This window comes from Periophthalmus magnuspinnatus, chromosome 4, assembly GCF_009829125.3.
Source record: "Periophthalmus magnuspinnatus isolate fPerMag1 chromosome 4, fPerMag1.2.pri, whole genome shotgun sequence".
In the NCBI taxonomy this organism is placed as follows: domain Eukaryota; kingdom Metazoa; phylum Chordata; class Actinopteri; order Gobiiformes; family Gobiidae; genus Periophthalmus; species Periophthalmus magnuspinnatus.
The window spans coordinates 26866694-26879737 of record NC_047129.1 but is presented as its reverse complement, the minus strand read 5'-3'; the positions used below and the strand labels follow the sequence as shown (position 1 = coordinate 26879737).

The 13044-nt window shown below is 38.6% G+C and overlaps 1 protein-coding gene across 4 annotated transcripts in view; it reads left to right on the top strand.

Moving 5' to 3' along the window:
* ect2 (epithelial cell transforming 2) overlaps positions 1-12305 on the top strand; it is a 66488-nt gene extending 54183 nt beyond the window's left edge. For 2 of the 4 annotated variants that reach the window (XM_055221589.1, XM_055221588.1), the window contains 3 exons: positions 1663-1797; positions 3183-3696; positions 10950-11030. In XM_055221589.1, coding sequence (XP_055077564.1) covers positions 1663-1797; positions 3183-3677 — 630 coding nt within the window. In that variant the 3' untranslated portion in view covers positions 3678-3696; positions 10950-11030. Of the gene's footprint in view, positions 1-1662; positions 1798-3182; positions 3697-10949 lie in introns of all 4 variants that reach the window. The other 2 variants (XM_055221590.1, XM_033965559.2) reach the window with 2 other exon arrangements.
* The last annotated feature ends 739 nt before the right edge of the window (positions 12306-13044 follow it).

Sequence of the window (13044 nt, the reverse complement as noted above, 5' to 3'; positions counted from 1 at the left end):
TCTTTTCATTATTCTTTTGTGGTGACTCTTTTTAGTGCCAGTTTTACCTTTTTTTTCTTCTTACATCGTAAATAAAAAACAGGCACATTTCAACTATCACAAATGCTCTTGACATTTTGAACACACTAAAAACATGTGTGATTGTGAATAAGATGCAGATCACGCCTGAAGTTATTGGGTGGTACAATCAGTGTGGTAGCATCAACATCAAATGGTCATATAATATTTTTATTGAATGTATATTTAATAAATGTGAGCTCATTTCTCATTCTTTCACTTGCAAACAGCTCTTTGAACACTATGAATCTCTTTGATTTTTTTTTTTATCTCATGCAATACCCTCAAGTGCTCAATATGTCTGTCTCTGATTCTTTAGTTATACATTTTTTCTTTTCATTTTTATTACAAAATGGTGTATTGTGTATTCTACTTACCTTAAAGGTGCTGTACCTGAGTCTTAAAAAACGTGAAAAACAAAAACTAATTCATTTCAGATAGTTTGCAGTGGTCCAAAGTTATTCCTCACTTAACTTATGCATCCTGAACATCCCAATTATTCACCGCGATGACTTTATAAGCACTTTTCATAACTGTCAGAGTCTAGAGCGGCTTTTTGCTGTCACGGTAATGCTAACTAGCATGCTAATGGTACACTTGCTGATTATCAGACAGTTAAAAGACAATTTGATGCAGACACCATACAATAGCAAAATTTGTCTTGCCCCAATAAATTTATAAACTAAATGGGGTGAAGTCTGGTACAAGCTCTTTAATTAACCATAGCGGCCCTTGTGCATTCTACTTACCATTAAAGGTGCACTATGTAACTTGATGGAGGGTCTGCCACCTGCTTGTCTCCATGAAGATGTTATTTTCTTGCCTGAAATGTTCGACAGCATGATATTAAACTTATCTATCTCCATGGAGACAAACAGGAGATGCCACCGGGCCAAGTTACAGGTCAGACTGTAAGAAGAATGTACAGGCAGTAAAGCCGTTGTAAATGAATAAACGCATGATATATGTTGGATGTCATACTGTGGATTGGATCGATATTATCTCCATGGAGACAAGCATTTGGTGTACTCTCCACAGTTACTTAATGCACATTTTTAAAGATGGGGTATTTTACTTCTATGGGGATTAACTGCTAACACATATTTATATCACCATTTTACCTTTTATTGTTTTGAAAGTGCTTTATTTGCCTAAAATCACACATTGAGCTTTAAAAATTAAACTTGTAAGATAAGTTAGAGTCTTCCCTCCCTTTGCTCTCCCTGTTAAGTCACTCCCCCTTCAGAGCTCTATCACAACACTATCAGTGCGCATCCTGCTCATGAAAGCGCCAGGTTTGTCAAGTTGCTGTGTACAGTTTTGTATCCTGCTTTTGTGTACTTGTGGAGAATTGTTGTGGAGCATGGGTGACTTAGGCATTGCACAGAATCTTACAATTAACTGTAAGGAGGTGTTTCAAATAGAGCCCAAGAGCGATCGCTAATACTCAACCATCCATTGATGACGTCTAAAACCTCTTCAGGGATGTTTTTGATGTGGGAGTAACGTTGGAATATGGTAGAAAGCTAAAAAAAAAATAGATTCTGCATAATACCCCCTCTTTAATGTATGTTTCATTCCGTACATATACTCTCTCTCTCGTAGGTAACGCGAGCTTTCTCATTCACCAAGACTCCGAAACGCGTGATCCAGAGAGCTTTTATGGCCAACAATACTCCTGATGAGAAGGGCCATAGGCTGAGCTGTGAGAACCGCATCGGCAGCAGCGCCACGCTCGCTGTAAGTACTCCACTCCCTGCTACCAGAAGGTTACATGAGGACACAAGCACTCGATAGCAATCAGACAGGAGATGTATAGGGGTTGCACAATGCATAACAACTATATAATATTGCTGTTGTAGCTATGGGTTTCAGATTCCTGTTATATTTCTCATTCAAAAGATAGCTGAATAGAGTAGAATATAGTATTTAGTTTTAAATTGTTTATGACTCTGGTAACAATTTGAATTTTTCATCAGTGTGAAAACCATGGATATGTAGAAATGAGGAGATTCAATAATGTGGCTAATTGCTAAATACTAGATCTCATTGGCTGTTGTTTTTAATTAAATTCGTCCGTACAAAATCCCTTTTAAGCCAATTTCAGTATTGCATAATGTAGATTTGATGTTTAGTGAAGAATAAGTAACTTAAATGTGAGAAAGCTGTACATCTGCTTTTTTTGTAGAATGAAATAGCTTATTAAATACACAGCTTCAGTCATATAGATCAGTGTTTCCCAACCAGGGGTACTAGGACCACTTCTGATGATTTACAATTTTAAAACATGAAAAAGAATTGCATTTTATGTATTTATTTTTTTACAGAGACTCTACAAGCAAAACAAAAATCCCTTCTATTTTTTAGTATCTATTATGACAAAATGAAGCAAGAAATTTAAACCTGGCTCCATCTATTTTTGAGATTCAAACGTCCCAAATTTTACACATAAAATTACTTATTTTTAGATGAAAAGTTTTCAAGATGAAGACCTTGTAATATTTAGTTCCTTACATTTATGCAAATAAGCTACAGCAGAAGCAAATAGATATCAGTACATTTTATATTTTCTCCTGTGCACCTATTCATCTTTAACAAAAAATTTAAGGTGTCATTAAAACAAGACAATATATTTGGCAATAAATGACAATATGCTACTGCGGTGAACAGATTAATTTCCCTAATACGCGAGTTAGGAGGTACTTGAGACAAAAAAAAGTTTGGGAATCACTGATGTGTGACAGCTGCAATGCTCTGAACATTCCTAACCTTCTTGATCCTAAAATATAAAATTATACAACTCATTTGTCTTTAGTTAATGCCACTTTTGATGAAGATTCATGATTTTACAGATCTACAAAACAGCTCGTGTGTGTAAAATGACTATATAAAATGTAATGTCCAATAACATGTAGTGAACAATTAATCAATGCATCTCTAGTTACATTACAGGACTTTACTGTAGCTGTGGCGTGTCTCCTATGTGATCCTTAATTTCCCCTTTTCCTACTAAAAATGCAAATCCTACTTCATTGTTATAAATCACATGTCCAGGCTAAGCAGTGTGTGTCCTGTGTGTCCTGTGTGTGTGCGTGTGTGTATGTGTGTTTTATCCTGTGCTCCAGATGTCCCGCTCCACCTCTACGTTCAGTCTGAGCAGCGACTCCTCTAAGGGCGGTGCCGTGGTGCAACGTTCCAACTCCCTGGACCACCCCCCCCTCCGAGCGCGCGTCTATGTGCGCACGCCATGCAGCCCCAACCCCAACCAGGTGTCCCAAAGTCCCCGAGCCGATAAAGCCCCCCTCAGTCCGGGCTTCTACCCCCGAACCATGTCCCACAATAACTCAACATCCATCCTGCACGCACCGCTATCCGCCCTGTCTCCCTCTGGTCCCGTTTCCGCTTCCACTCCTTCTGCCAGAAATCCCAACCAGGTCCAAGCCAAACCGGGCCAGGCAAAACCGGCAAAGTATCCGTGCTGGCAAATCCCGTCCGCGGGGTTTAAAGCTACAAATGACGCTAACAACTCCCAAGCTAGTTCTGCCGTGTCGTGCGGGGAGGTGCCGGTGGAGCAGCGCAGGTCTGTGCTCCCCAGTCCTCGTAAGGAGACCCTCCTCTAGACCGGCCCGGGACCCTGATGTGAGCAAAGCTTTAGTCTGTCCACTAAGGGTGCACTGCTGTCGTTCACGTTAATCCCACTAGTTTTCTTTGTGTTGTCTCTGTGAAGTCTTTTTAACTTACTTTAAAATCAACTCATCTTTTGTCATGTTTAACGTTGTTCTCATTGCGGGGAGCTAGTTTGAGTAAGAGATCTAGATATAAAAAAGTATACATTTAATTTTATACACTTATGATGTCCAATATAATGGGTAAAAATGTAAATTGGTATTAAATACAACAGTGTGGGTTTTCTGAAACAAGAATATACGTCAGAATACCACGATAAAGCAGCATTTTAATATTTTGACACAGCAAGATCAAGACCAAAACAAAGCTTAATTATTATAACAAAAAAACGTACTACTTCACTGAAATACAACGTTGGCAATTGTATTTACTTTCCAGGAATATGGCTGTATGATTCTAAATGATATTGCCAATTTTGCAGCCATACTGTTCTTTTTTTATTTTCTTAAGCTTACTCAGACTCGCTCTCCACACAGGGACCACTAATCATGTAGCAGGTTGTGACAATATAAAACAAAAGGTTAGAGCACAGACCTGGAATATCAAAAGACCCCCAGAGTCACTGATCCTCTCGGGGTGATACGAGGACCTTGAATATTGTCACATCCCTACAACTGCTCGACTAATCAAAACAACCATGAATAATCCTCAGATATTCAGTGGTTTAGATGTGATGTAACTAGGACCTGATGGTAGCGGGAGTTGAAGGGAAATCTTTGGGTCATAATTGTGAGTGTTTGATGGTGGCCGGACACTTGGTGATGATTTAAACACTGGAGTTTGACTGGTGCAAATGGGGACGATGGAGTTTATCTTAAAAAGTGACTGATTTGTTAAAATCTCACATGACTGAATTGTTCCCACACTTTATGAAACGCTGATATTTGACAATTGAATTACTTCTCAAAAAAAATCAGAACGAGATGGGGATAAATAGATGGAGAGATAGATAGAGAGATGCAGAGATAGATAGAGTGATGGAGAGATAGATAGAGAGATGGAGAGATAGAGAGATGGAGAGATAGAGAGATAGAGAGATGGAGAGATAGAGAGAGAGATGGAGAGATAGATAGAGAGATGGAGAGATAGAGAGATGGAGAGATAGAGAGATGGAGATATATAGATAGATATAGATGGAGAGATAGAGAGGGATAGATAGAGATATAGATATAGATAGAGAGATGGATAGAGATAGATGGAGAGATATATAGATGGAGAGAGATAGATAGTCACACAGATATCGATAGAGAGAGAGAGATAGATGGCGAGATATAGAGAGATCGATAGATAGAGAGATATAGATAGATAAAGAGATATAGAGAGAAAGATCATCTCAAAAAAATAACAAAAATTGTATTTTTATTTTATTTTATTTCTGGTTGAGTGTCTACTGCGTGCTTGTATCCATGGAGATGTTCTTGTTTTGCCTTGCATACACAAGTAGGCGACTCAGCCAGTGCGAGTTACAGGTCAGATCTGTGGAGAGGTGACAGTTTCCCATCGTTTCCAAAAATTAAATAAATGCATACACTATTGGTGAATGTAAAGTTGTACTGTGAAGAATGTCAGGCAAGAGCTTCATTTCTTGGCAGACTCTCTGTGAGAAAAGTTTAATAGTGTGGTACCATTTTTTTTTTTTTTTATTTAAAGGCAAAGTGTGTGGTTCCATTGTGTTCATGTTACGGTGCAGGTTTAACTAATGCTACGGCAAGTCAAAGGGAGAATGAAATACCTGTGCTAAATGTGAAGTCGTAGTCCGCTGTGAGCGTGGGCTGGTTTACACTGGCACAACCCCGTCCAATGGAAATGTCAATGTATTCACACAGGAGCGGGCAAACTCTGACGCTCTTATGCGAGGTGGCAGGTCGACCCGAGCCACACAGAACAGAGCAGAATGACCCACCTCCCATCAGCCATTTAACCGCAGCTCATCAGGCTGTCCACGATAGAGCAAAGAGGTTAGGGCTACGCTATGGATTTGGAGTCTGTCAGAAAAGTACGCAACAGCTGCTCAATTATTTTAAAATATTGTGATTATTTGAGTTATGTTATTATTATTTTTTTCTATAGTGAATCAGCTGTTCAAAATTTAAAAAGGTGTTGATTAGACCTCGCTTTGTTAATGGCTTTTTTCCAGGTTTTGAGAGGCACAACGAGCGTCTATTCATAATACATTAACAGAATTGAATAGTTTTTGTCTCTATTACACACAAAAACGCATTTGAGTAATTGTAAGTAGGAGTGAAATTGGATTTATTACACAGCCCAAGATCACATGTAGTGCCCGTGCTATGCTAAAACATTCAGCAACCGATCTGTCATGTCCGCCAAAATGATAGGATTTCTAGAGTTGTCAGATTATTGAAATGACATGTGAATAATTTAAAAAAAAGATTTGATTTGATTTTCCATACTCATGCAAGGGATTACACCAAAAAAGGCAAACAAGCAAAGCCAAAATGTTAATACGACAATTATATTTGATTATTGGCATGTGTCAAAATGTTTTTCAATTATCTGATTACTCCAGTTTCAGATTTTTCCAGTCGTTCACGCACGTCAAAAACATACCTTTAGTAGAAACTGTCATAATGTACTTTATAATAGCTCACACATCAGAAATACATCTTAACTTTTTTATACCTTTGCGTTTGACAGCAGCACGTCCGTGTCACGCCTGGTCTAAAAGCCAATCTCGGTTGCGCCCTCTGGTGAAGAAAATGACTAACAAGCCGCCTACTCCCCATTATGTGTGAGCGGGTAAACACACGAATGCTGTGACAGGCCCTAACCCAACCACGCACCAGCTAAACACCCCGACATGATTGGAGTATGTGCCATAGTTGGGCTCTCAGTTAAGAGAGATTTCTGTGGAGTAGGAGATGTTGATGGAAAAATTATGTAATCACTGTTTTGCATTTGCAACAGAAAGTAAAAGCAATATGCAAATGTGCAGCATTAACATGAGGTGTGAAGTACTTGAGCAGCTAGCTACAGCTCAAATGAAGCTCAGTATGTCTCCATGGATTTAAGTGCAGATTTGTCAAGTAGTAACAGAGGTTTTAAAGGTGGTTATCTGGATTTGGTTTAAGGTCAAAGTTGTCAAATGTTTCAAGTTGTTACTGCGAAGGAGTATTGGTTTGTTGACTTAAGATCTATGAAGAGAGAAAAAAAAAACTTGAGTTGAGCTCCTCCTACTTGGATTTGGTGGAAAAACAAACAAAAAAACAACATCTTGGCAAGTCTTGTTTTGCAAGTTGGTCAACAGCGCCAAGAGAGAGAGAGAGAGAGAGATACCTTTAGAGAACAATGGAGCAGAGCAGGCACGTTTAATGGGTTAAACTCCTCCCATGAGTGTAGCATAGACCAGCTTTGCCTTCACAATTACATCTCTGAATTGCCATCACGCCATGTTGATCTTTCACTATGCAACTTTGTACGGTGGGGGGCCGCTACTTGTTTCCATGGAGATGTTATTGCTTTACTTGGAATGTTCCAATAGTTTAACATATCTGTCTTACATATATTAAATTACATGTGTTTTTATTGGTGGGGTCACTTCTCTGTAGACCTGAAATGAAACTTAACCTGATGGCATCACCTGCTTGTCTCCATGGAGATAACTTCAATGCCATGCTGCGGGAACATTACAGTCAAACCAATCACTTCTCCATGGAGACAAGTTGATTGAAGACCTTCCACCAGAAAAGCTATATAATGGTCTTTTTAAACCCTGTCCAGATGAGTACTTTTGGGACTTGTTACTTTGCACGTCTCCCGGATGGATGAAGGAGTACATTGGCAAATTTAGCGACGTAGCGTTAGCATGTGTATGATCGCAGACTTGTACAGTGTAGCATTAGCGTGTGTGAGTGCAGACTTGTACAATGTAGTGTTAGCATGTGAGTGCAGACTTGTACAACGTAGCATTAGCGTGTGTGAGTGCAGACTTGTACAGTGTAGCATTAGCGTGTGTGAGTGCAGACTTGTACAGTGTAGCATTAGCGTGTGTGAGTGCAGACTTGTACAGTGTTGTGTTAGCATGTGAGTGCAGACTTGTACAACGTAGTGTTAGCATGTGTGTGATTGCAGACTTGTACAGTGTAGCATTAGCGTGTGTGAGTGCAGACTTGTACAATGTAGTGTTAGCATGTGAGTGCAGACTTGTACAACGTAGTGTTAGCATGTGTGTGAGTGCAGACTTGTACAGTGTAGCATTAGCGTGTGTGAGTGCAGACTTGTACAGTGTTGTGTTAGCATGTGAGTGCAGACTTGTACAACGTAGTGTTAGCATGTGTGTGATTGCAGACTTGTACAGTGTAGCATTAGCGTGTGTGAGTGCAGACTTGTACAATGTAGTGTTAGCATGTGAGTGCAGACTTGTACAACGTAGTGTTAGCATGTGTGTGATTGCAGACTTGTACAGTGTAGCCTTAGAATGTGTTTGAGCGCAGACTTGTACAGTGCATAGTTAGCATACATCTGTCACAGCCTGTTAGCCGCGGCGTCTCCTTAGGTTTGATATAAGGCTGAAGCAGGAACAGAGCGGCTGTCACGGCGCAGTGATCAGACCCTCTTTATCTCCTCCAATAAAACCACATCTGGGTAAAGTTTAGTGTAGGCAAGCATTAAATCAGTATAATGTGGTATGTCTCTGTTGGACCTGTGCCGGGAAGACAAATATAGAAGCAGGATTTTATTACATTTGCATAAATATTATAATACTTTACCACTATTTCTTTTATATTCCTTTCTTTTATATTCTCTAAGATGCTTTTCTAAGTAAATGTATTAGCTTAATTTGAGCACAAGGACCCATCCCCCAATTGTGAGCGCCGATCTTAGTCAGGAGTTGAGAATTTTTGAGTGTAACGAATTCTGCCTTTTTTGTATGATTTTTGAGGACCATAGGTTTTATTGGACAGGACTAAAGTTAGTGTGAAAGGGCGTAAAGAGTGGGCTGAGACATACGGATACCGGTAATTGTCAGAACCTGAAATTGATCTCACAAGGCTGAGACAGTATATGTGCTGCAGCCACGGTCATTAGGTTATTCAGCTGTAGCACCTAACATTTTTCTGATGGAAGGTCTGCTCGTCTCCATGGAGATGTTTTTTTGCTTTGCTTGAAATGTCTCACAGCTTGGCATCAAAGGGCACATATTACATTTGAGCTTCTAACCATGTTATATTGTTGTCCCCTCATAAAAAAAACATGCGTACCTGGAGTTGTATTCTGCTGCACTCCATTTTCCTTGACCACTCAAAATTCTCTGTTTGCATTTTACCCATATTGTTGCAGCATAGCTAAAAATCTGTACCTCTCCTGCAGTTAAGTCCATAAACTGTCACTGGACTTGTGGACTCGTTTACAACAAACTCCTTACTCTACTGGCAGAGTCACATTGCCTACTGGCTTCATCTGTTTTTTTTTTTGTTTTTTTTTGTTTTTTTTCCTTCATTCCAAAGACGAGCCCTTTTAGAATGTATGTTTATCAAGGCTTTTCCCCCCCTATAATCATGCATCATACTGTGGAACATTCCAGCAATAACATCTCCATGGAGACGAGATGGAGGCAAAATACAGCACCAGAAAAGTTTCTTTTTTTAAACTCACGCCAACTACCCTTGAAAAGTGCAGGACTTAAGCTGTGTGAGTAAACCTCCAGTGCAGGTTTTGTGTGTCTGGCAGAGGTGTGCTGTCTCCATTAGCTCACTGCACTGTTTGGCTAGGCCGGCACCGCTAACAGCCTTTGTCTTTGTGTAATTAAACTGAGGCTGAGCGAGTGGACTGACCTTTTGTCCTCGCCTTCAAACTCCTCGCAGGAGAAGAGCACTAGCGTGACACCGACGTAGCACGCACCGGAACACAGGAGCCGCCAGTGTGGAACAGAGTTAAGCGGCTGAGAGGAGATGCTTAATGCTTGGTTCATTATTCACCATTGAACTTTTGATGCTCACTGTGTCAAAACGTCCACATTACAATAGGCAAAAACAATCGCATTTACATAGATTTATATGCAGTTTAGGTCAAGCCCTGTTTGTATGCAGTACTACTGTAGTATTTTTGCTAAATAGTGGCTAGTTTTTAGTTTTGTGGTTAGTCTAAATGGAAATTATAAAGTGGTCAGGCTGGTAAATTGTCAACCAAATCTCAATCAAGATTGAGATTCAGTCATGTTGATTATCAGCTTCAACCAATAGAGTTCAGACTTAAGGGGAAGAAATTTGACTATATGCTGTTAAATTGTTAAATTGCAATGATTGAAACTATTTGTGAAATCAATTATAAAAGTTATTTTTGTCTTTTGAAAAAATCTATATGATATTTGCACTTTTTAACATATCTGTTTTGTTTTGGCCGACCTGCTGCTTAGAGTACACAAAAACTTAACACTTTATTGTGAAGAGATAACTGTGCAAAACATGACTACACAGCTTTTTTAAATGTTTGCTGTTAAAAAGGACTATGGTTAAGTTTTTGGTACATTTAAATTACACAATTTGAGGAAAATAATCAATATTGGCCCAAATATATCGGCAGATCTTATTGACCATCGGTTTCTCTGGATTCTAAACAATCGGCATCAGTCATGGAAAAAAAACATAATGGTTGATCTCTGTCCATGTCCCTCAGCCCGATCAAGGGGCAAATTGTTAATTGTTGGCCAAAATGATAATCCAACATTTTGCCAGGTTGTTTGTGTTTCTGTGAAGTCCTAACAAACCTCATATTTGATTGGCGCCGCCACACTGATGAAGTTATAGTTTTTTTGTTTTGTTTTGGGGTTTTTTGTTTGTTTTTTTTGTGGTGTGGGTACATCAGGTAATGACTTTTGTGAAAGTCCCAAAGTATATTTGAAAGGTAGAAAGCTGCTCTGAAAATATAAAATATTACAGTTTGTGTCAAAATGATCTTTGTATCATTTATAAAAAGTAACTCCATTGTGAATAAATAATTCAATGTTTTTAAAAGCCAGTCAAAAATCAAATTCATGTTTAAATTCTGACCTCAATCATATTAACTTTTACAATTTTATTTTGCGTTTAAAATTTTCAAATGCAATTCAGTGTGGGAACTTTGAATCTCTATTCCTTTTTCTCTCTCTCCTTTGAAACAGATTTTGGACAAAGCATAATTCATACTTTTTGTGTAGTTATTTTATATTAAATTTGATCTTTTTCTTCTCATTGTTTTTGTTTTAGGCTCGTCACCATTCCCCGTCTATGGTCCATCTACCTTCTATGTTCGAGAGGAGGTACCACACATTTAGCCGATCCAGCACGCACTTGATCTGAACCAATAAAAAACTTGGAGGACTTGACAAACTTATCCAAAATGCAACATAAGGACTACAGAAAACTTCGCTTCTGCACAGGCGAACAACACACTGAAATATCGCTGTATATGGAGTTGAACTATGTGCCACACAGGGACGTTTGTACAGGTGGGCCTATGCGACTGGAATGGTACGGCATCAAGTTATCACGCCCCGTATGTGTAAATATTACTTCTTATTTTTGAAAATGAAGGATATTTGTTAAAGCACTACGTACATTTTTTTTAGGTAGACTGTCCGAAATCACCTTTTCTTCGTAGAGATGTTGTTTTACCTGGAATGTTCCACAAAATGGCAAAAAAAACCTTGTCAGTCTCTATGGAAGAAGGAGGTGATTATAGAGTTAAGTCTGATGCCACTTCCGGGTCCATCAGCTGATTAAAAACAATGAACATCTCACTTTAAAGAGAGACTGCAGTCGACTAAAACTAACGAGGTTATAAGTATGGATGTAAACCTAACGCCTAAGGACTGTTACAGAAACATTGCCATTTTCCATAACTCTTATTTGGGCAATTCTGAATTACTGTTATTGAGGTTCCTTCAAAAAAAGTTCATCTTTGTCTGGATGCTATGGGAACTAATCTCTGGGTGACTTTTTTGGAACTAGTCAGTAGTTACAGATCTGTATTGTTTTGGTAAAAAGGCCACAAACGTTTTGGAAGATCTGGAGTTGCGTATGGCCTTTTCACATTGGCTTTCTCGTTTTTATGTAGCCTGGTGAGAGAGAGCTCCGTATATTATAACTGACATTTATACTTGTTTTAATGTAGGTCTAGTCTTTATATATTATTCATAATATGTTTATTGTGATTAACCCACTGTCTTAAAGTAGTGTCCAGCTTTTATAAAGCTCATATTTAAAGTGATGGTCCAAGTATCTTTATGGTAGAGGTGAATAGTTTTACTGTGGCTTTAGTCTGGAGAGTGCAGTAGCCAACTGTGTGTGTGCGCTGTCGTTAGAAACATAAAAACACATTTATGGTAACGCACAGTCAGATCGTTTTCTATTTTGTAATTGTGAAATAAATCTGTCAATACATATATACTGTACATTCAAAATGGTCACTGCTGTATTTGTGCAATGCAACTTTTGTCTGTCAGACCTTAAACTCCTGTGTGTGTAACATCACTGTAGGGCAGTATTTAAAGGTAATGTTACTGGTCAGATCTGTGGGGAGGCAAGCATCCGCACTGAATTTTTTTTTAATCAAACACGAAATGTAAGATAAACAAGTGCCATAATGTGGAAACTTCAAAACCAGCCATTAGCCTCTCCATGGAAACAAAGAAGTGGCACACCCCCTACCAGAAAAGTTACGCAGTGCACCATTAATAATCATTTTTCATCACTGATTACAAAACTTGTCACATAAAACACAATTATTACAATAAGCAAGATATTAGCTATTGTTTAATATTGATGATATGACAAAAATGATGATCTGGTCCTTGTGACAATCTTGTGTTTTGATCATATCTCTCCTGTTATTGGTCAGCCTCCCTTATGCTCTGAATGACTGACAGGCGGAGTTAACCTATCACAGTGAAGTGTGAACTCCCAGTAGAAGAATACACTTGTAGTTACCTCCTTACACACAGTATTAAGCTACATTGTGATAATATTGAAATCTATGCTTTGATACCACAATAAGCAAAAAGTAAAGAGTTTTTATTCCAAATATTATGAATAAAATGACTGAAGATAAGGATTACCTGTGCTAAACACTTAAATACCTAATGTTGTCTAACTTGCAACTAGCATCACAATTGTTAACATGCGATTGCCCATTTCGTGTTTAGCTTTAACATATCTGGTCTGCTGCTTAAAGGGCCCATATTACACTTTTTTTTTTTTAAATCAAAAACATTCCTGGAGTTTTGTTTTGTTTCATTCACTCATGTTTAACACACAAGTCCTGCAAATTTAGGCTGAGTTCTTCTCTCAAACGAAAAATACT